The sequence below is a fragment of the Neoarius graeffei genome, chromosome 16 (assembly GCF_027579695.1).
Source record: "Neoarius graeffei isolate fNeoGra1 chromosome 16, fNeoGra1.pri, whole genome shotgun sequence".
Taxonomy (NCBI): Eukaryota; Metazoa; Chordata; class Actinopteri; order Siluriformes; family Ariidae; genus Neoarius; species Neoarius graeffei.
In genome coordinates this window covers 46,024,446-46,048,417 of record NC_083584.1, presented here as the reverse complement: position 1 = coordinate 46,048,417, position 23,972 = coordinate 46,024,446, and the positions used below count along the sequence as shown (strand labels likewise).

The window sequence follows — 23,972 nt, the reverse complement described above, 5'->3', positions numbered from 1 at the left end:
TGAAATTATAATCAGACACTCCAACGCCCCCCCTAAAAAAAAAAAAAACGGATCTGCGCGATTCAGGCGGCATCCGCCAAAAGGCGCGCTGTGAATATATAAAGTTGTATATAATCAGACAGCCTTTAAAGTTTGATGAAGTCAGTTTCAGGCTTTGGCAGTTTCAGGCTTTGGCAGCCCTGCATAGTCACTTGAAAATGCATCTTTGTCCACTTCGTAGGGGTCAATTCCCCCAATCAAGGCCAATTTGGCTGCATACCGTGAGATGTGTCTCTATATACTTCTGTTTGCTTGATTTTGCCGACATTGATCTTTATTTTAGAAAACTGACTATATAACTTCATAAATTCATCCGAGATAACATAGCCAGTAGTGGCGATGGTCCGTTTTGTTTGCCCTCCAAGATGGCGGCTGGGGGGCGTTCCCTGGAATGCCGTGACGTCAGTGAAAACTATCTATAGGAGACCATCCACCAACACTGCAGTGAACCATCAACTGGCTGACGAGCTGAATGTGGAATGTGTTTTACTGCAGATTCGACACATTCACACCTCTCCCCCCTTTAGTCATTAAAGACCCATTTAAGCCCCTTGCCATTCTGCCACCCCCCGCCTCTGATCCCCCACCAGCACTCAAGATCTGTGAAGAGGATGTCTGTCAGCTTTTCCACAGACAGAAGATCAGGAAGGCACCTGGCCCAGATGGTGTCACCCTCTTGTCTGAAGGTCTGTGCTGACCAGCTGGCTCCCATCTTCACCCAGATCTTTAATAGATCCCTGGAGCTGTGTGAAGTCCCCTCATGCTACAAACGCTCCACAATAATCCCGGTTCCTAAGAAAACCAATATCACAGGACTGAATGACTACAGGCCTGTTGCCCTCACATGTGTAGTCATGAAGTCCTTCAAGAGACTGGTGTTGTCATACCTGAAGGACATCACAGACCCCCTGCAGTTTGCCCACCGGGCAAACAGGTCAGTGGATGATGCAATAAACATGGGTCTACACTACATCCTGCAACACCTTGACACTGCAGGGACGTATGCCAGGATCCTGTTCGTGGACTTCAGTTTGGCATTCAACACCATTGTTCCAGACATCCTCCACACCAAGCTCACCCAGCTCACTGTGCCCTCCTCCACCTGTCAGTGGATTACAAACTTTCTGACTGACAGGAAGCAGCAGGTGAGAATGGAGAGCATCCTATCCAGCACTTGGACTATCAGCACTGGTGCCCCCCCAAGGGTGTGTGCTCTCCCCACTGCTCTTCTCCCTTTATACCAACGACTGCACCTCAAGAGACCCGTCTGTTAAACTCCTGAAATTTGCGGACGATACAACAGTCATCGGCCTCATCCAAGATGGCGACGAGTCTGCATACAGACGGGAGGTTGAACGGCTGGTCTGGTGGTGCGGTCAGAACAATCTGGAGCTGAACACGCTCAAAACTGTGGAGATGACAGTGGACTTTAGGAGGAGCCCCCCCCCACTCTGCTGCCCATCACCAACAACACTGTGACTGCTGTTGAAAGCTTCAGGTTTCTGGGTTCCACAATCTCTCTGGACTTGAAGTGGGAGACCAACACAGTCACGATCATCAAAAAGGCTCAGCAGAAGTTGTACTTTCTGCGCCAGCTCAGAAAGCTCAACCTGCCTAAGGAGCTGCTGACAATTCTACTCTGCCATCATTCAGTCTGTTCTTTGCTCTTCCATCACTGTTTGGTTTGGATCGGTCACCAAACAGAAGAAGAACAGACCGCAATGGACAATAAGGTCTGCAGAGAAAATTATTGGTGTCAACCTGCCCTCCATCCAAGACCTATACCTGTCCAGAGTCAGGAAACGGACAGGTAACACCTCTGCGGACCCATCACACCCTGGTCACAATCTGTTTAATCTTCTCCCCTCAGGGAGGCGATATAGATCACTGTATGCAAAAACAACCAGACACAAGAACAGTTTTTTCCCCCTCAAGCTGTCTCTGTGATGAACAGCTAAAATCCAGATTCATATATCAGTAATATCACCTGTGAAATATCTGCACACTCGTACTGTCATTCTGTGCTCACTGTTACTTATATTTATACTTATTTATATTTACCATTTCATCTTTGCACCATAAGGGAAAATCCTTTCTGTGATGAACAGCTAAAATCCAGATTCATATATCAGTAATATCACTTGTAAAATATCTGCACACTCATACCGTCATTCTCATCTCATCATCTCTAGCCGCTTTATCCTTCTACAGGGTCGCAGGCAAGCTGGAGCCTATCCCAGCTGACTATGGGCGAAAGGTGGGGTACACCCTGGACGAGTCGCCAGGTCATCACAGGGCTGACACATAGACACAGACAACCATTCACACTCACATTCACACCTACGGTCAATTTAGAGTCACCAGTTAACCTAACCTGCATGTCTTTGGACTGTGGGGGAAACCGGAGCACCCGGAGGAAACCCACGCGGACACGGGGAGAACATGCAAACTCCGCACAGAAAGGTCCTCGCCGGCCACGGGGCTCGAACCCAGGACCTTCTTGCTGTGAGGCGACAGCGCTAACCACTGCACCACCGTGCCGCTCACCGTCATTCTGTATACTTTATATTTATCTATTTCATACTTGACTTACTTGGATTACTTTGCACTATGCACCTATTGCACCATTTGTTTTTTTGTTTGTTTTGTGTATACGCTTTTTATCTGTTTTGTACTATGAGAGCTAAGTGAAACCGGAGTCAAATTCCTCGTGTGTGTCCACATACCTGGCAATAAAAGTGATTCTGATTACATCACAAATCTGGCTCCAGACTCCCTTGGGATTTTTCCAGACACGTTTTGTTATTTTATTTTTTTCTGCTGTAGACAGATGGCCTTGTGCAAAATTACCCTTCTGGAAGAGTGTGTAAAGGGACTTACTTTCATATAAAAAAATTTTTTTAAAAAGACGAAATTGATCCAGAATATGCACTTTAAAGCTCTGGGCTTTGTGAAGTTTGTTTTAATCTCCTTTCAGAAGCCGTCCTGACAAAGTATACACCAAACTTTAATATTCGTCTGAAATCTTCATACCAGAGGTTACCTCTTGGCTACTTAGCAAACAAAATACGACTAGCTCCAGACCTAGAAGACCGGCATGAACAGACATTTGCTTCCATTCTAGAGATAACTGGTGTCTCATGGCTGGGTTTTGTTTTTTTTAACCTGACTGTGCCGAGATTTCCTTGGATACAAAAACAACCAAAAAAAAAAAACCAAAACACAAAAAAACCCCACTTAATTCCTAAGTCTATGGAAATAAGCATTTTCACAAAATTAAAGAATACTAATCTATTTCTCAAAAAACAGAAATGTTGGGCTTTTGTATAAACGATACTCACAAAATCTTTGAAGGGCTGCTTCTCAGGTGGATCCCATTCATCACTGATCGTCATGTACCTTGATAACAGACATAAAAAAAAAGTCTCTAAAGACAAACCAAACTCTTCTTTGTATCTTGTTAGTTCATATCCCTGTATGTGATTCAGGGTCACTTAAAAAAAATCCTGTTACAATGTAATGGCATGCTCACTTTAGGGACGGGGGGGGGGTGTAATTTGTTGATTCCATCATGCACACATGATCTGGGATGAGGGTGTAGCATGAACAAAGTCCATACAGGCAGTTCAGTTCTCACCACTGGGTGGCCATCCTGGTAACGCACCCGGGCAGTTATTTCCAGCTCATCAGATCAAGCCCCTATTTAACTGACGTGCAAATTTCTTACAAGGTCACTATGGACCCTTTTCACATGACGTCACGACAAACGCGGCCGCCATTTTGGACATGTACTACCAGTAGTTTACCACAGCCAACATTGAGGAACGGCAGCAAAGAAAGTTTTTACTTTCAGTAAGACTTCCATCATGCCACTATATTGTTGTGCACCTGGATGTAGTAACCATCAACAAACAAGGCAAGGGTTATCATTTTATTCATTTTATGGATAGCAGCCATTAACAGGAAAGATTGGCAGCCCTCGGCATACCACCGCTTGTGTAGTGACCACTTTGTTGGAGGTAAGACGAATAAAATTAGCCAGAAAAGGCATTACATTGCTGTTAACATTCTGTGGTGGCGAGTGTGTAACCAAATAGGTTAAAATAACCTCTTTGTTCTTCTGTAGTAGCTATTGTTGACTAGCTAATGTCAACAACATAGTAGCTGGTATGTTACTGTAGCAATGTTTACGTTCAGTCATTTGGATGACTGTTAAAACCTTTCAGTCTCAAGTTTTTCCTTTACTGTATTTACTAGTTTACCGTAATTATGATCCGGGAGCCATTTACACCGGATCCAGTGTAAATAGCTGCCGGAGCCAACATCCGAGGTTCCGGAGCGCGCTCCGGCTTGCTCCCCCTCAAATTAAGCAGCGCGCTCCGGCTTGCTCCAGGAGTGCTCCGGCCGAGGTTCCGGAGCGCGTTCTGGAACCTCGGCCGGAGCACTCCGGGAGCAAGCCGGAGCGCGCTCCGGAACCTCGGACGTTGGCGTGTATGCGTATGGCGATGGTTTTTTAACGACATAGGTATACAGATCATGTGGGCCGAAGTCAGGTAAAGACGAGGGCTTCATGTACTTCCGGACGTCAGTGAACAATCCTGGTGGAAGCAGGTAAACGTCGTTCTCTAAGCCTGCTAATCTCAATTTTTGCAAATACCTCTCCCTCTGCTCGCCCTGTAAATGCCCTACGTCGCTGGATAGTGAAGGTGTTTTCTGCATCTCGCTCCTTTTTCTTTTATATTTTTCGTTTGTCGCCTTCCTCGCATTCAAACTGATTCGAGCCGAAGTCCACTACATGTCCAAAATGGCGGTCGCGTTTACGAAGGTCACGTGACTGAAAAGGGTCTATACTTCTACTACACATGCACAACTGTGTGCTTGAGTCAATGCAACAAAATGACTGGATTGTGTTTCCCAGTTTGGCAGACGATTGGGTTTTTCTTTTATGGAGGGGGTGGGATACGTACATTATAGGGCTGTAACGATATAGCTGAAAATTTTATCACAATAAAAATGTTTCATTTCCGTTGATAAAGAATTATTGGTAATTTTTAATGACTTGTTTTTAATAATTACCAGGAGAAAAAGGCTGAATAATACATTCAGAATGAATGGTGAACAACCTTACTTTCATCAATAATGTCCTCATCGTCTGCCGCATTTCCCTCTGCAGACTTTACTTGGGCAGGCCGCTCAGGAACATTATCGGCCATTTTACCAAATAAGTATAAAGAACGAGAGAGTTCTGTGAGCAACAGATTAATAATGAACATAAATGTACTGTATCCCTAAAAGGAACCGTGTTGTGCTGGAGCAATTGGCCAAATATCCGACCACATGAACAGAGCTTTCACACTGTAACCAATCTTAATCAGTTTGCACATTCGGTGGTGTTATTGTCAACGGTGCCATGACAACATAGAACAAAGACAAAAATTGACAAAGATTAGCCATGGCCTAAAGGCTAGAGAAGCAGTGTAGGGACCAAAAGGTTGCTATTCCTGCTGGTCCAGGGAATCGAACTGGCAGTCTTTTGGTCCCTACACTGCTTCTCTAGCCTTTAGGCCATGGCTAATCTTTGTCAATTTTTGTCTTTGCTCCATGTTGTCATGGCACCGTTGACAATAACACCACCGAATGTGCAAACTGATTAAGATTGGTTACAGTGTGAAAGCTCTGTTCATGTGGTCAGATATTTGGCCAATTGCTCCAGCACAACACGGTTCCTTTTAGGGATACAGTACATTATGTTCATTATTTATCTGTCGCTCACAGAACTCATTCACCTTCTTGCTGAAGTGCCCTTGAACAAGGCACCTAACCCCTAACTGCTCCCCAGACTGCTCTGGGTATGTTGTACATCACTCTGGATAAGAGCGTCTGCTAAATGCCTGTAATGTAATGTAATGGAGCACTTTAGTCCAGTCAGTGCATTCAGATTCATAATAGCACTTTTTTCTAGGCTATTTAACTCATCTCATTATCTGTAGCCGCTTTATCCTGTTCTACAGGGTCGCAGGCAAGCTGAAGCCTATCCCAGCTGACTACAGGCGAAAGGCGGGGTACACCCTGGACAAGTCGCCAGGTCATCACAGGGCTGACACATAGACACAGACAACCATTCACACTCACATTCACACCTACGGTCAATTTAGGCTACATCCACACGACAACGGCAACGAGATTTTTTTTTTTAAATATCACGTCCACACGGGCAACGGATCAGTAAAATTTCAGGTACATATGGCAACGCAACACTTGCTGAAAACGATGCAATACACATGCCACACCTCTACGTGCGCTGTAAGACGGTCCCATCGGGGACACCAGAACAATAGAAGAAGTAGACGCATGCGCATAAACCCCGTCTTCTGTAGCATTAGCCACATAAAGTTTTGATTATTAATCAGTAGCGTAAAACGAAAGACGTGGAAAGAGGAATGAACGGGGGTAGATGGAGAGAGGGAGGAATGAACGGGGGTAGATGGAAGCCGGTACGCCAACATTCCGATATCCTCCAGAATTCTTTAATGGTCCGGAATAAATTGAATGGTACACGTTGATGGATTACTTTGTTGTTCTACGCCCTTTTTGAGGAATGTATTGTCGGACTTAAACAAACATCTGAAGAGGTGAGATCGCTCCTTTTTTTTTTTCCTATTTTTGCTGGCGGGATTGTTTTTGTTTTTGGAAAGCGCACGGGCGGTGCGCGGTTTGGTACTGCTTCTGCAGTGTTTGGACTAAAGACTCTGCCCTAAGGGCTATTCTCTCTCTCTCTCTCTCTCTCTCTCACTTTGCACCATTACACAATAAATATTCACAGTGAAAATATTTTGTAAGCGCGTTTCATGAACCAAGTTATAGGATTTGTTGACAACTCGCATCGAGTTCGTTACACTTCTACCCGGCGTGAAGCACTGACAGTCATGTGGTTGTGACGTCATCGTAAACAAATCCGTTCTACTCATCCAGACGACTTCGCAACGGCGCCGTTGCCAGATCTTTCCACTCTGTCTGGAACCTGTTCTCAAAAGATTTCGTTTTGGGGCACCCAAAACGCCGGTGCCGTGTGGACGCCAGGCCGAAACGATAAACAATTTTATCAGATTCACCTGAATCCGTTGCCGTGTGAACAGGGCCTTAGAGTCACCAGTTAACCTAACCTGCATGTCTTTGGACTGTGGGGGAAACCGGAGCACCCGGAGGAAACCCACGCGGACACGGGGAGAACATGCAAACTCCACACAGAAAGGCCCTCGCCGGCCCCGGGGCTCGAACCCGGACCTTCTTGCTGTGAGGCGACAGCGCTAACTACTACACCACCGTGCCGCTGGCTATTTAACTGATTATTAAAATTACATTCCATTTTCATACCAGTTACAGAAATTAAGAGGCCATTTTTGTTTTTATCATCAGAAATTTAAGATACATTTTAAAGCAAAATGTAATTTCCTCTTTGCAAATCAAAAGCCTTTGGTTGTCACTGATAGATAACAGGAGTGATTCCACCTTGCTCCTTTATCAAGGGATACGAGGGCCATTTATAAGTCAGGGATGGAGCATACTTAGGGTTTGTTCATGCAACTAAACTCTGCGTAGTTATGTGCTTTTCTGGCAGTTTGCATTTAAGTGAAACTATCAGACATTCTATCGAACAATTTTCTTATTGCTATCGATCAAGTGATATGTACCGTCGGTACACACTCATTTTATCACCCAGGCCTATCTACAGTCAACCAGCATCTTTGACGTCACCCATACATTTTTCCCATAGATTTCTATTCAGCTCTTTAAGTGGTTTGTCCCCTCCCTTAGAACGTCTCTGATATTATAATTAATAACATCACGTCACAGTTTACTAGTCCACTTATCAATCATCAGGCATGTAACAGAAAAAAAAAAAAAAGCTTTATCATGTCCATCCCATGTGTGGTGCAAGAAAACTGAATGTGGCAGTAATGAAGTGGAGCTGAGCATACTTGTCGAAGTCAGTGAACAGGTTGACGCGGAAGGTATGCTGCTTATCCAACTTGTAGCCATCAGCGTTCTTCACTGCTTCATGTGCGTGACCCGGGACAGAGTACTCCAGAAAAATGTACCTGAAAACGACAAAGATCCGTGAAACACACAGAAGCAGAGTAAATAAGTTTGCCAGGGTGTGAAAAAGACGAAGGCAAAATCAAAGTCCAGGGAAATATTACGGCAGAAATTAGGCAATATAAAAATAAGTCAGTTTTAATGAGTCCAATCAATCCAATCCTATTCTCACAGCCATTTTAATAATGGACACCATCACAATGCAGCTTTACAGAAATCCACATATGAGAATTTTTGTTTGCTGAATTGTAGATTTCACCTTCTGAACCGATATTCTGGGCCGTTTCATTGCACAATATTTTCCACACACACACACGCACGCCTTTTTTGTTATCTGTGATAGTGAAAAGAGAAAATGTGTGAACTCCAACACCGAACTGACTAAAATAAAACACACTTGTCCTCATGCTAACATTTCCACTGAACTGTGGATGCGTTCGATTTAATATTCAAGAGTTGCACTTCCCAAAAACAAACAGTTTATTCAGAGCCTCCTATTTTCCGTTTCAAAAAACATTAAATTCCGTTTCAGAGAATGGCTAATTCCGTTTCAATTCCGTTTCAGACAATTTGTTTCAGTTATATGCTCAAATGACAACCAAATTAGCATTTTTAGATTTTCAACATATAAAATAAAGAATTCAGAATCAGAATTCTTAAGTACATGTAATAAATGCATGAAATTTTATGTTGGGAGGCATCTGCATGTTGTCCTTGTGCATCTATCCCTGTAATCCTGCTTTACTGGCCTGCTGTAGTACAACTTCATATAAAGCTTTAAACTTTCTGTGCACAGTCTAATATCTTAATGCACCTTCGAATCAACACTAAATTTCACTTCACTGAAAACGTGTTTCATTTATTTAAGACTGTAGTTAATTAGTGCTGTTAACTTGATTGTTGACTGGCTCCTGCTATTTTCTTTAAAACTTTATATTGTATATTAATACTTATGGTTATCCTTACTCTTTATACATGTACATTTAAATAAAATCTCAGTTATCATTTTATTCATGTTTTTCAAACTTTTATTCGTTGTTATGTTTACAATGTTTTCAGTGCAACGACAGGTCTAACCAAGTGTGTGACAGTGTCCATTTAATATATACTTTAAATGATTCAAGTTATTTAACAGTTAACTCTATTATTAGTTTAATTTACATTTTGCCTGTAAATTATTCATTTAATAATGCAGAAGTCTTCAAACTCTTTATATAGAAAATCATTCTTCGGGAACATAACTTCTTATTTAAGAACATAAACCATTAAATCATGAAAATAATCAGTTGCTATTATATAATGTTAAACTGAAAAGCCTTGGTGCAAACTACTAATGGAAATCTGACTGTTCAAAATCTGCCTTCAAGATCACCATTATAATACAGCATTAGGAGTTCCTTTGTGCTTGAAAATATTCTGTGGCCACGTGTTAATAACGCGTGGGAACGAGATCCTATTCCGTGGCCACAACTTGTTTAATGCGTGGGAACGAGATGATGATTATTAGGTGGCCACGAATTAATAACACGTGGCCACAAGAAGTGTTAGTCATTTCATTACTGAGACTGTTGACTTTCTGGCATCAGTAGCTTCAGCCGCAAATATGGACAAGTTTGATCTGATTTCGTTTTATTTTAATCTAGGAATGAATTATAATGATATCCTTAAATCACTTGCAGTTAGACATGGAGTAATTCTGAGCAAGAGGCACTTAATTCGGCTGCTCAAAAAGCACGGGCTCAAACGTAGACAATATGCTGACCTCGGGGAAGTTATAGATTTCATCATGCAGGATAAATCTTGTATTCATTGCACAGTTGACGGCCGCTCAAAAACTGGACATCATCCCATCAGGCTGGAACTTGAATCATCTCGTGGCCACCCAACAATTATCTCGTTCCCACGCATTAAGCAAGTCGTGGCCACGGAATAGGATCTCGTTCCCATGCATTAAACAAGTCATGGCCACGGAATAGGATCTCGTTCCCACGCATTATTAACTCGTGGCCACGGAATTTTTTTTTCGCCCATGTCACCAGAGGGGCTCCATAGATTCCGTTTCTGAGCACTAATTCCGTTTCTGACCCCAATTTCCGTCCGTTTTCCGCGATCACAGAAAATCGGAGGCCCTATTTATTCTCATCTCCTTGTATGTGAGAACATACTTCGGAATAAACTTGATTATGATTCAGTCGAAGATCTCACCTGGATGCTGTAGAGCTGTACCTAAGAACTTCTGCTGTAATCATAAAGACGATCATGATGTTCACACTCAAGATCATTTTGAACACACTCGGTACTGTTTGACTTTATCGAGTCTGATTGTGATTCCTGTTTGAGCGTTGTTCCTCTCAGGATTTCTGAGTTTTTTTCTTCATTTCTGTCACCTCTTAATTTCTCATTAGTGATGTACAACATCGACAGCCTGATTTCTGTAACGTTCGCTCATATTCTGATATACAGTCTTAACATATCAGTCTTATTTACCCTTTAGTCTTTCCATCTGCTTCTGGGTAGAACTCGTTGGTGATTTTGCCAAACTTCGAGAAGATCTTATGGATGACGTTCTTTAGTTTCTCCAGACGATCAGGTCCTACTTGGGGAACGTTGTCGACAACGATGACCGAGTCAATACCATCAGCCTCTTGAGGTTGCTCTCTCAGGACATCTTCCAGCAGCTCTGCGTTGGGGGTAGGAATACAAAACACTATCAAAACTCTACGTAATTCTATTTTATAGTAGTCTATTCAAAAGTGAAAACCTTCCACCCTTATGCACCCAAATATGCAAATGATCACGATGAATAAATTAATATTATGCAAATTCAGCATGTGGCGTCACCATCACCAAAACGACAATTTGAGGGTGTTTTTTTTTTTTTTTTCCTGAAGAGAATTAGCAAAGCAGTGAATAAACACGATAAAGCTACTGATATACGGCAGGGTAAAAAAATAATAATAATAATAATAAAACGCTCCAAAATTTGAAAATTATTCGCAGAAGTATTAAGGAGGGAATAAAACAAGGCTAGGTGGAGCCTGTTCGTTGTAGATAAGGCAACTGATAATTCTCACACGAAACACAGCAAAGTCCCCAGCTAGCCTTGCTAACATAGCATCCCTAATTAAACAGAAGTACAAATTGCTAGTTTCATATCCTTCTTTTAAAAAAAAACATATTTTAGCTCAGGAAACCATATTAATTAATTAGCGTGACTGTTAGCTAGTGTAAGTCACAGGGTGTTGGGCTGCATCCCAAACCGCTCCGTGCTCCCTATACGAGTGCACTACAATACCGATGAACATAATGGAATCCACCACAAAGCTCGCGCGCTATATAGCTGCTACAGCGTCATTTGGGACGCGGCCCAGGGCCTAAACTACAGGAAAATGGCCGCGTTAGCTAGTTAGCTAGCTCATCGTTGGACAGCCTGAGGAAAGCCAGAAACAGTTTAGGAAAGCTAATTGAGGTTCACTGCACGAACAAGCAATACATTTTTGGGTTCTGGGATCAGGTCCAGCACGTTCGTGATGAAGGCAGGCCTGGACCGGACCGGACCGGATAAAGCCTGCTGGTTTCTTGACTGAAAAGACCGTCACCTACCCTGATCACTGATGTCATCCTCAAAATCCTCGGGGTCGCTGAACGAGGGCTCCTCGCCTTCATCAAACTCGACTTCAGCCTCCATTTCCTCCGTGCCTCTCATCGAGGTGAATTAATGCGGGCCGATAGTTTTAACGTCCTTCTGCTTGCAGAGCTTTTCTCACAGGACCATGTGCGCGTGCGATGCAGCCGGCGCTAACCACCTAGCGAAAAGAACAGGACTGAACCATGTGGGCCAAATGGACTTCACCGACCTTGAACAACAACAATTCCGTGTCTTTTGAATACATTTATACAACTCAAGATACAATAAAATGCTTTAATGATAAGTCATATCTCTATTGTAGTAAAAAAAAATATGCTTGTCTAAATCATACCTAAGAGTACCCCCTCTGTCTTAAGTGAACTTGGTTTTTCCCACTAAAGGCTCACTTCCTGTACGTCTGAATAGCGCGCGACGCAGCGTCCTGATTCTGCGATATATATTCAATATACACAGGCGATGTATGACTAAGGAGCATGTGTAAGAGGTAATTGAAGATCAGTGTATCTGAACGGAAGTCGTTAGAGCAGAGCGAGCAGACGGATAATAAGATAGATGAATGTTTTATATAATAAAAGTTCTGAGGATGACCATTTCTGAGACGGTCTTTATTCTTTCACCACTGATTAAATAGAAGTTTACAGTAATTTATACTTATTTTTTCATGAATTACATACAAAATAATAATTATTATCATTTAATAATAATTATTATTATTCATCCATCCATAGCCGCCACCAGGTCATCGCAGGGCTGACACTTAGACAACCATTCACACTCCCATTCACACCTACGGCCAATTTAGAGTCACCAGTTAACCTAACCTGCATGTCTTTGGACTGTGGGGGAAACCGGAGCACCCGGAGGAGAACATGCAAACTCCAAACAGAAAGGCCCTCGCCGGCCACGGGGCTCAAACCCAGAACCTTCTTTCTGTGAGGCAACAGTGCTAACCACTACACCATCATACCACCTATTATTATGTTATTGTTGTTAAGGAGTACTTTTTACTATTCATAATTAAGGAGTCTAACATGCACTACATATAGCCACATGTTTGTGGACGCCTGACCATCACACCTATGTGCTTTTTGATCATCCCATTCCAGATTTATTCCCTTTTGCTATGATAGTAAACTCCACTCTTCTGGGAAGGCTTTCCACTAGATTTTAGAGCGAGGCTGTGGGGATTTGTGTTCATTCAGCTACAAGAGTATTAGTGAGATCAAGAACTGACGGTGTTCCAATTCATCCCAAAGGTGTTCAGTGGGCTTGAGTTCAGGGATCTGTGCAGGAGTTCTTTCAGAATCAGAATCAGAATCACTTTTATTGCCAGGTATGTGGACACACACGAGGAATCTGACTCTGGTTTCACTTAGTTCTCATAGTACAAAACAGATAAAAAGCGTATACACAAAACAAACAAACAAAAAAACAAATGGTGCAATAGGTGCATAGTGCAAAGTAATCCAAGTAAGTCAAGTATCTCATCTCATCTCATTATCTCTAGCCGCTTTATCCTGTTCTACAGGGTCGCAGGCAAGCTGGAGCCTATCCCAGCTGACTACGGGCGAAAGGCGGGGTACACCCTGGACAAGTCGCCAGGTCATCACAGGGCTGACACATAGACACAGACAACCATTCACACTCACATTCACACCTACGGTCAATTTAGAGTCACCAGTTAACCTAACCTGCATGTCTTTGGACTGTGGGGGAAACTGGAGCACCCGGAGGAAACCCACGCAGACACGGGGAGAACATGCAAACTCCACACAGAAAGGCCCTCGCCGGCCACGGGGCTCGAACCCAGAACCTTCTTTCTGTGAGGCAACAGTGCTAACCACTACACCATCATACCACCTATTATTGTTATTGTTGTTAAGGAGTACTTTTTACTATTCATAATTAAGGAGTCTAACATGCACTACATATAGCCACATGTTTGTGGACGCCTGACCATCACACCTGTATGTGCTTTTTGATCATCCCATTCCAGATTTATTCCCTTTTGCTATGATAGTAAACTCCACTCTTCTGGGAAGGCTTTCCACTAGATTTTAGAGCGAGGCTGTGGGGATTTGTGTTCATTCAGCTACAAGAGTATTAGTGAGATCAAGAACTGACAGTGTTCCAATTCATCCCAAAGGTGTTCAGTGGGCTTGAGTTCAGGGATCTGTGCAGGAGTTCTTTCAGAATCAGAATCAGAATCACTTTTATTGCCAGGTATGTGGACACACACGAGGAATCTGACTCTGGTTTCACTTAGTTCTCATAGTACAAAACAGATAAAAAGCGTATACACAAAACAAACAAACAAAAAAACAAATGGTGCAATAGGTGCATAGTGCAAAGTAATCCAAGTAAGTCAAGTATCTCATCTCATCTCATCTCATTATCTCTAGCCGCTTTATCCTGTTCTACAGGGTCGCAGACAAGCTGGAGCCTATCCCAGCTGACTACGGGCGAAAGGCTGGGTACACCCTGGACAAGTCGCCAGGTCATCACAGGGCTGACACAAACACAGACAACCATTCACACTCACATTCACACCTACGGTCAATTTAGAGTCACCAGTTAGCCTAACCTGCATGTCTTTGGACTGTGGGGGAAACCGGAGCACCCGGAGGAAACCCACGCGGACACGGGGAGAACATGCAAACTCCGCACAGAAAGGCCCTCGCCGGCCACAGGGCTCGAACCCGGACCTTCTTGCTGTGAGGCGACAGCGCTAACCACTACACCACCGTGCCGCCTAAGTCAAGTATGAAATAGATAAATATAAAGTATACAGAATGACGGTATGAGTGTGCAGATATTTTACAAGTGATATTACTGATATATGAATCTGGATTTTAGCTGTTCATCACAGAAAGGATTTTCCCTTATGGTGCAAAGATGAAATAGTAAATATAAATAAGTATAAATATAAATATAAGTAACAGTGAGCACAGAATGACAGTACAAGTGTGCAGATATTTCACAGGTGATATTACTGATATATGAATCTGGATTTTAGCTGTTCATCACAGAGACAGCCTGAGGGGAAAAAAACCTATTCTTGTGTCTGGTTGTTTTTGCATACAGTGATCTATATCGCCTCCCTGAGGGGAGAAGATTAAACAGATTGTGACCAGGGTGTGATGGGTCCGCAGAGATGTTACCTGCCCGTTTCCTGACTCTGGACAGGTATAGGTCTTGGATGGAGGGCAGGTTGACACCAGTAATTTTCTCTGCAGACCTTATTGTCCATTGCGGTCTGTTCTTCTCCTGTTTGGTGACTGATCCAAACCAAACAGTGATGGAAGAACAAAGAACAGACTGAATGATGGCAGAGTAGAATTGTCAGCAGCTCCTGAGGCAGGTTGAGCTTTCTGAGCTGGCGCAGAAAGTACAACCTCTGCTGAGCCTTTTTGATGATGGTGACTGTGTTGGTCTCCCACTTCAAGTCCAGAGAGATTGTGGAACCCAGAAACCTGAAGCTTTCAGCAGCAGTCACAGTGTTGTTGGTGATGGTGATGGGCAGCAGAGTGGGGGGGCTCCTCCTAAAGTCCACTGTCATCTCCACAGTTTTGAGCGTGTTCAGCTCCAGATTGTTCTGACCGCACCACCAGACCAGCTGTTCAACTTCCCGTCTGTATGCAGACCCGTCACCATCTCGGATGAGGCCGAAGACCGTTGTATCGTCCGCAAATTTCAGGAGTTTAACAGACGGGTCTCTTGAGGTGCAGTTGTTGGTATAAAGTAGGGCTGAACGATATATCGTTATCGTATCTATATCTTGATATGAACATTCAAGATATTAATATCAAAAAAGCAACAATATAGACGATATAGATTTCCCCTCCCCACTCTCGCCCTGCATGTACAGCTCTGGCAGTCACAACAAACATCATTTTTACGATTGCCCTTGAATGCACCGCTAAGGCCAGCCAACCACAAACCTTATTTCATGCTTGCTGTGGATCGACAGCTGAAGCCAACCAATGACAAACATATGAGGGCGGGAGTGAGGGAGACGGAGACCGACGCGTGCACACACTACAGACACAGCGGGGAAATTAAAAAGAAAGAAAATGAGTGCGGAAGATAATGCGGCCGGTGGCGGTGCAGAATCTGACTTGGTGCCAAAACATAAATCATCCTCCATTAGTTGGAGGTATTTTGGATTCGAAAAGGACGATGTTAAAGGAACAGTCCACCGTACTTCCATAATGAAATATGTTCTTCTCTGAATTGAGACGAGCTGATCCGTACCTCTCCGAGCTTTGCGCGACCTCCCAGTCAGTCAGACGCGCTGTTACTCCTGTTAGCAATGTAGCTAGGCTCAGCATGGCCAATGGTATTTTTTGGGGCTGTAGTTAGATGCGACCAAACTCTTCCACGTTTTTCCTGTTTACATAGGTTTATATGACCAGTGATATGAAACAAGTTCAGTTACACAAATTGAAACGTGGCGATTTTCTATGCCATGGAAAGTCCGCACTATAATGACAGGCGTACTAACACCTTCTGCGCGCTTCAACAGCGCATTGATACCTTCACTCGGTATCAATGTGCTGTCGAAGCACTAATGCAACCCCATACCATCAGAGATGCAGGCTTCTGAACTGAGCGCTGATAACAACTTGGGTCGTCCTTCTCCTCTTTAGTCCGAATGACACGGCGTCCCTGATTTCCATAAAGAACTTCAAATTTTGATTTGTCTGACCACAGAACAGTTTTCCACTTTGCCACAGTCCATTTTAAATGATCCTTGGCCCAGAGAAGACGTCTGCACTTCTGGATCATGTTTAGATACGGCTTCTTCTTTGATCTATAGAGTTTTAGCTGGCAACGGCGGATGGCACGGTGAATTGTGTTCACAGATAATGTTCTCTGGAAATATTCCTGAGCCCATTTTGTGATTTCCAATACAGAAGCATGCCTGTATGTGACGCAGTGCCGTCTAAGGGCCCGAAGATCACGGGCACCCAGTATGGTTTTCCGGCCTTGACCCTTATGCACAGAGATTCTTCCAGATTCTCTGAATCTTTTGATGATATTATGCACTGTAGATGATGATATGTTCAAACTCTTTGCAATTTTACACTGTTGAACTCCTTTCTGATATTGCTCCACTATTTGTCGGCACAGAATTAGGGGGATTGGTGATCCTCTTCCCATCTTTACTTCTGAGAGCCGCTGCCACTCCAAGATGCTCTTTTTATACCCAGTCATGTTAATGACCTATTGCCAATTGACCTAATGAGTTGCAATTTGGTCCTCCAGCTGTTCCTTTTTTGTACCTTTAACTTTTCCAGCCTCTTATTGCCCCTGTCCCAACTTTTTTGAGATGTGTTGCTGTCATGAAATTTCAAATGAGCCACTACTTGGTATGAAATTTCAAAATGTCTCACTTTCGACATTTGATGTGTTGTCTATGTTCTATTGTGAATACAATATCAGTTTTTGAGATTTGTAAATTATTGCATTCCATTTTTATTTACAATTTGTACTTTGTCCCAACTTTTTTGGAATCGGGGTTGTATGAGTATCGTTGGTGTGATTCAGATCTGGGCAGTGCTTCTGTATGTTCAGCAACCCAGCCAAGAGGCTAAAGACTTTAGACAGTTTTTTTTTTTCCAAACAAACCGTGTAAGTTGAGTAATGCTGTTGAATGTAGATAATGTTTAGCTAAAAGATGACAAATAGATGTCAATTTAGTTAGTTAAGCTAGCTAGCTAACTTAGAGGCGCTAGTAACTAGTTACATTTACTTGAGTAACTTTTTGGATAAATTGTACTCTTGAGTTGTTTTGTTGCAAAATACGTTTTTCTTTTACTTGAGTAATATTCTAAAGTAACAATACTCTTACTTGAGTAACGTTACTATTTTGGCTACTCTAAGATTACTCACTTCTGGGTAGAAAATAAGAATATAAATGTATTTGTGTTCCTTTGACTGTTATTTTTGTAAAGATTTAATTTATTTTTGTGGTAGTTAAAGTTTAAAGTACATGAATTTGCTGATTATTATTATTACTGTATTCCTAATTCTATTTCAAAATGTTGCTTTCTACATATTTTTTAATCTTTATTGCCACAGTAGAAGGAGCAGGGTGAGAGAGGAGACGGTGGACCAGAGGCCAACAGGGATGATTATGCAGGGTCACAGGTGAGAGGAGAATATAACTAGCTATGTCACTAGTACTATTCTTAATTCTATTTATAAATTTTACTTTATAGATTTTGACTTTAGATTTTGATAGTATATCATTTTAAAGAACTAAAGTCGGTTCCCTGGTGCTGTGCTGTTTGTGGTTATGTGGTTCTTTAGCTGCTAAGGAGAGGTGCAATTGAATGCGAGAGGATGATAAATCACTCAATAGACCTCTGAACAATTTGTCCCCCTCATTTCTAAAATGATGGCTACGCCCCTGGTTACACCGTACGAGTCGACGTCCACCAGACATAAAGAAATTACAGACGCTATAACATACCACATTGCAAAAGACATGGTACCTGTGTACACAGTCTCGAAAGAGGGCTTTAAAAAATGGCTCGGACGCTGGACAAGCGTTATAAAATACCATCCTGAACACGTTTTAATCAAGTGGCCATTGCGAAACTCTATAATGAGTGTAAAATGAATGTTGAATCCGAGCTCTGTGAAATCGATCATTTCGCCACAACCACGGACCTGTGGTCGAGCCGGACAACCGAACCTTACATCAGTTTAACGGTCCATTTTATTACAACAAACTTCGAACTCAAGACCCGCTGTCTGCAGACGTCCTTCTTCCCCGGGGAGCATACCGGGGATAATATAACGCAGGAGATGAGAGGTGCATTAGCAGACTGGGACTTGAAGGAGGACCAACAGGTTTGCGTGGCGACTGATAACGCATCAAACATGATAAAGGCTTTGGAGGTGAATGGCTGGACGCGCCTTCAGTGCTTTGGAATGTTTGATTTGTAATGTTTGATTTGTAATTTATTTATTCGTAATTTATGTTAATGTTGATGACTAGCAGTGAGTTCTTAAAAATAAAACTGCACTTTCCACATTTTTTTGTATTATGATGATTTTATTTTTCTGAAAAATGCTTGGTTTTCACCGAACCCATAGTCATATCATATCGTATCGATATCGAGATATCTGGCATGAATATCGAGATATGAAATTTTGTCCATATCATTCAGCCCTGATATAAAGGGAGAAGAGCAGTGGGGAGAGCACACACCCTTGGGGGGCGCCAGTGCTGATAGTCCGAGTGCTGGATATGATGCTCCCCATCCTCACCTGCTGCTTCCTGTCAGTCAGAAAGTTTGTAATCCACTGACAGGTGGAGGAGGGCACAGTGAGCTGGGTGAGCTTGGTGTGGAGGATGTCTGGAACAATGGTGTTGAATGCCGAACTGAAGTCCACGAACAGGATCCTGGCATACGTCCCTGCAGTGTCAAGGTGTTGCAGGATGTAGTGTAGACCCATATTTATTGCATCATCCACTGACCTGTTTGCCCGGTAGGCAAACTGCAGGGGGTCCAGCAGGGGGTCTGTGATGTCCTTCAGGTATGACAACACCAGTCTCTCGAAGGACTTCATGACTACAGATGTGAGGGCAACAGGCCTGTAGCCATTCAGTCCTGTGATATTGGTTTTCTTAGGAACCAGGATTATTGTGGAGCGTTTGAAGCGTTTCACTCCAACCTTAACACACCATGTGTTCATGGAGCTCAATTTGTGCACAGGGACATTGTCATGCTCAAAGAAAATTTGGGCCCCTTAGTTCCAGTGAAGGGAAATTGTTAAAGTGCATACCAATTTCATGTTGTTGTTTTTTTTATATGAAAGTATGTCCCTTTACGCATTCATCCAGAAGGGTAATTTTGCACAAGGCCATCTGTCTACAGCAGAAAAAAATAAAATAACAAAACTCGTCTGGAAGAATCCCAAGGGAGTCTGGAGCCAGATTTGTGATGTCACGTGCGGATCCGCCAGCAGGCTGAGAGAGCTTGCACGGTTTCAGTGCACAGCGTGTGTAGACCAAGTTTAGCAGCGAGCGATTTTGCATTGAAATATGGAATTGTCGCCTGAGCTTCTAAACCCATGGATTCATGTATCAATGCTCATCTATCTATTGTTACATAAATCATATTTTTTCTAATTACGATTATGTATTTATATATTTCTTCATTTAGAAGAGTACTGGCTACTGTAGGAGAAAGATTTCATAAGCTACACACATGGAATCAGCTAAGCAGGGTTGTAAATACATTCAATGTGTTGAACAGGTCCCAAGATCTCAAGCCCTGACACGCATATCCCTTGATACATGTGAAGTAAGTGTATTATCGCCCAGCGCTTTCGTGTTGTTTACTTTTGTGTGTGTCAATAAATAACATTATCCATGTACTACACAAACACAGAAACACCTCGTTTAGAGTATCGTCTCTCTTATTTCTTACCCTGGCAACAGTCAACTTGTGAATTGCCGATTTTCTTGGTCTTTTTCTCGGCTCTGCTTGGTCCTCGGCTTCCGGGTGCCTCGCACAAAGTGTTCCCATTTCTCTCTCATTGTCCGGTCTTTTGGGAAACGATGAGTACTAATCCCATCAAGATTGGTTTTGCTACCCCCTCCTACAATACATCTGTTAACCATTTTAATAATTACGTGATAACGTTGAAGAAATTTGCAGAAAACCACCAGGTTGTTTTCTCATAAACAAACCAGCGCTGATGTAGGATTCAGAAGGAGGCGTCCCGCACGTGATGTCATGAAAATCAATGTTTGTCAGGAAATCCACATGCCAAGTTTTTTCAGAGGCGGACCAATTTGCCTCAAATGGCTTGATTTCAACTGAATTTTTCTGGTATTGCGCAAGGTAAAAAAATTGCGCAAAATGTGACAGATATTTGACCAAAGTTTAATATAAAATAGGAGAATTACATTGATCTTGCTCCTAAATTTACCTGTGATATGTACTTTAAGGCTATGGTCACACTACAGCTTGTGATGCTTTGCGATGGGTTATCGATGAAAATGAGGCGTTTGGTGGTGATGCTTCCCCAAGCTTCAGGAAGTATTCCCAAACCCATCTGTGAGTATTCGCCACTGAGTTTGCCAACTAAAACATCACCACCACTTATCAGTGCATGCATTGAAATTTTTCGTCATGTTTTTGGCCACTCACAAGGCGGAGACACACAAAAAAACAACTCACGAAACTCAGACATTTGCTGTGCATCACACGATTAGTGGCAATGCTACCAACTTTTCATCGCCAAGTATTCGCAAACCCATCATGAGCTGTAGTGTGACCAGAGCCTCATGTTACAGCATGCAAGTTCATCATATACAATTGTGTGAGATGCACACATGGGTGTTATGGTCAGATGTTCATAAACTTTTGGCCATATCGCGTATCTCAGTGATGTTTTTAATATGATCAGTGTCTTAGCAAGTAGAACTGTAGCTCATACAGTATATAGAATCCATGAAGTAAATGCATTGTAATAATACAGTAATAATAGTGAATGTAGTAAAAAGAAAGCATAGTGCAGAGAAACAGGACATTTTATCAGCTGTGCAAGCAAAAGTTTCCCCTTCAGACTGTCTAGAAACTACACAGTTTGAAAAAAAATTCACCTGGTCTTTTTCCAATCTTCAAATTTTCCAGTTATGGTGAAATCATGTCCACTGTAGCCTCAGATTCCTGATTCCTTCCACACAAAGATTAAATTCTGACCTAGTTATTACATACTGGTTAAAGGACATGGGACATGGATTTTTTTCTGGGTATAATTATGTATAAAGGACATAAGAAATGCCATCTAAATCACTGCAGGGCGTCAAAAATGTGAAAATCATCACATTATTCAACTTTTTTATACATCAGCGTAAAACAATGATTCGTTAATGAGCTAGGTGGTCACGTGACCCGTGACGTCACAAAAACTTTCCAAGGAGCCAGTGCTTGGGAATCTAATGTAAACAGGTTACCGAAATGGACACCATCGACAGTGACATTCCCGATGTTTCACAGAGATGTGAAGTTAGACCCTATCAATTCGAACCGATAGCTGGAAATTCACATGAACATGGATCTTGTCTTTACTCTGACGGGTCAGATGATTCTGAGAGTGAGAGTTCATTCAATCCCCATGAAACTGAAAGCGGTCGGCTCGATAACACTTCCTGGCAAGTTAAAAACAATTCTGCTCAAAGGCTAATGATCTGTTGAAAGAAGTATTATTTTTGTATCATACATTGAAAGTTCATCATAGATCTAGGTAAAGTCTGTTGCAAGCTAGTTTTTTTTGCTGATATTTTTCGAGATTGATTGAGATACAATGCTTCCAGAGTCCGAGATGAAAACATTCAAAATGGCGAAACGAGTCAGAATTATGATAATCAATAATTGATACACCCAAAATTATAATACTAATCCTTACCTCAGCTTTCAGTTGCTTAGCGAATGCACCTCGGCATTTTTCCGCATGAGGCCCATGGTAAAACCACACTTCCAGGAGGGGCTGCCGTCTGCCTCCCAAGCCGGCTGAGAGCGCTCCTCGTCGGGCACGGCCAGGCGGGCGAATGCCCTGGTCCGTCCGCCCTGTCTTAAAAATAATGGTACAACTCCGAGTGAAGGTATCAATGCACTGTCGAAGCACGCAGAAGGTGTTAGTGCGCCTGTCATTATAGTGCGGACTTTCCATAGCATAGAAAATCGCTATGTTTCAATTTGTGTAACTGAACTTGTTTCATGTCACTGGTCATATAAACCTATGTAAACAGGAAAAACGCGGAAGAGTTTGGTCGCATCTAACTACAGCCCCAAAAAATACCATTGGCCATGCTGAGCCTAGCTACATTGCTAACAGGAGTGACAGCACGTCTGACTGCGTCTGACTGACTGGGAGGTCGCGCAAAGCTCGGACAGGTACGGAGCAGCTCGTCTCAATTTAGATAAGAGCATATTTCATTATGGAAGTACGGTGGACTGTTCCTATTTAAATGTCCATTAATGTTACAGGATTTCTTGACTATCTCTACAGTTGTAGGAATGTTAGGCCCTGTATATTATGGCGCTATCACTGCCTCCATGAACCCGGCTATACGGCCTCTTAAATTTGGCTTGGCAATTAATATCGCTCAGTACCTGAGTATTAATGTTGAAAGAATCCTCAGTGAAATGGTCCGAACACAGTTTGTGGGAAACAGTAGGTGCAAAGTTTTTTCTACGGCAGTAGTGAGCCCACACTTTCCTCAGCTTCGGGTCCTTGGGGAATGCAAAAAAACTTACTCCAGGGCATTTCCCATTGGAATTATTGCAACCATAAGCAGCACAATACACCATGATGTTCAATGTACGTTAAAGACTATAAAAACAAATTTCTTGTCATTCACGTCTCCATTCATCTACCCGCTTGTGCTGTGCCCGAAAGTTTTTATGACGTATGATCATGTGACAGCGGCTCTTCCGGTTGTAAAATATGCATATCGGAGCTCGAGCAGAAATGCCATATAATCATCACGAATATAACGATTTTGCTGAATTTAATAGATGATTTTGTATTTGTTGATGCAATTAATTAATATTTTTAATGGAAAGAAACTGATATAGCGTGCATTTATGTTTCATGTCCCATGTCCTTTAAAAAGAATTGAGTACTGTGTTTACAGGAACCAAAAGGTGAGATGTGTGATTTCAGTGAGGAACTTCACCAGCGGGATTTTTGAAAATTGGAAGTGAATATCTGACATCAATCTCCTTTCACAGATGATAAATCATGAGAGCAACACCAAAAGCACATCAAACCCCAAATCAGATAAAGTTGGGACAATATGGAAAATGCAAATAAAAAAAGAAAGCAGTGATTTCTAAATTGACTTTGGCTTGTATTTCAATGCAGACAGAATGAACCCAAGATATTTCATGTTTTGTTGGTTAACTTCATTTCCTTTGTTAATATACATCCATTCCTGCGTTTCAGACCTGCAACACATTCCAAAAAAAGTTGGGACAGGGGCAATTTAGGGCTGGTAATGAGGTAAAACTATTAAATAATGATATGATTTGAAACAGGTGATGTCAACAGGTGATTGTAATCATGATTTGGCCAGAATCAGTATCCAGTAAAGGCCTAGGAACAAAGATGGGCCGAGGATCTCCAGTTTGTCAACAAATGTGTGAGAAAATTACTG

The 23,972-nt window shown here is 42.4% G+C and overlaps 1 protein-coding gene across 1 annotated transcript in view; it reads right to left on the bottom strand.

The window, feature by feature from the left end:
• The window catches only part of eif3ba (eukaryotic translation initiation factor 3, subunit Ba), a 28,061-nt gene extending 16,119 nt beyond the window's left edge, over window positions 1-11,942 (bottom strand). Inside the window, exons 1-4 of the mRNA XM_060943074.1 lie at window positions 11,740-11,942; window positions 10,624-10,816; window positions 8,019-8,138; window positions 3,381-3,438 (exon numbers count right to left, since the gene is read on the bottom strand). Of these exons, the coding sequence (XP_060799057.1) occupies window positions 3,381-3,438; window positions 8,019-8,138; window positions 10,624-10,816; window positions 11,740-11,842 (474 nt within the window). The 5' untranslated portion in view covers window positions 11,843-11,942. The remainder of the gene's footprint in view (window positions 1-3,380; window positions 3,439-8,018; window positions 8,139-10,623; window positions 10,817-11,739) is intronic.
• Window positions 11,943-23,972: the final 12,030 nt, after the last annotated feature.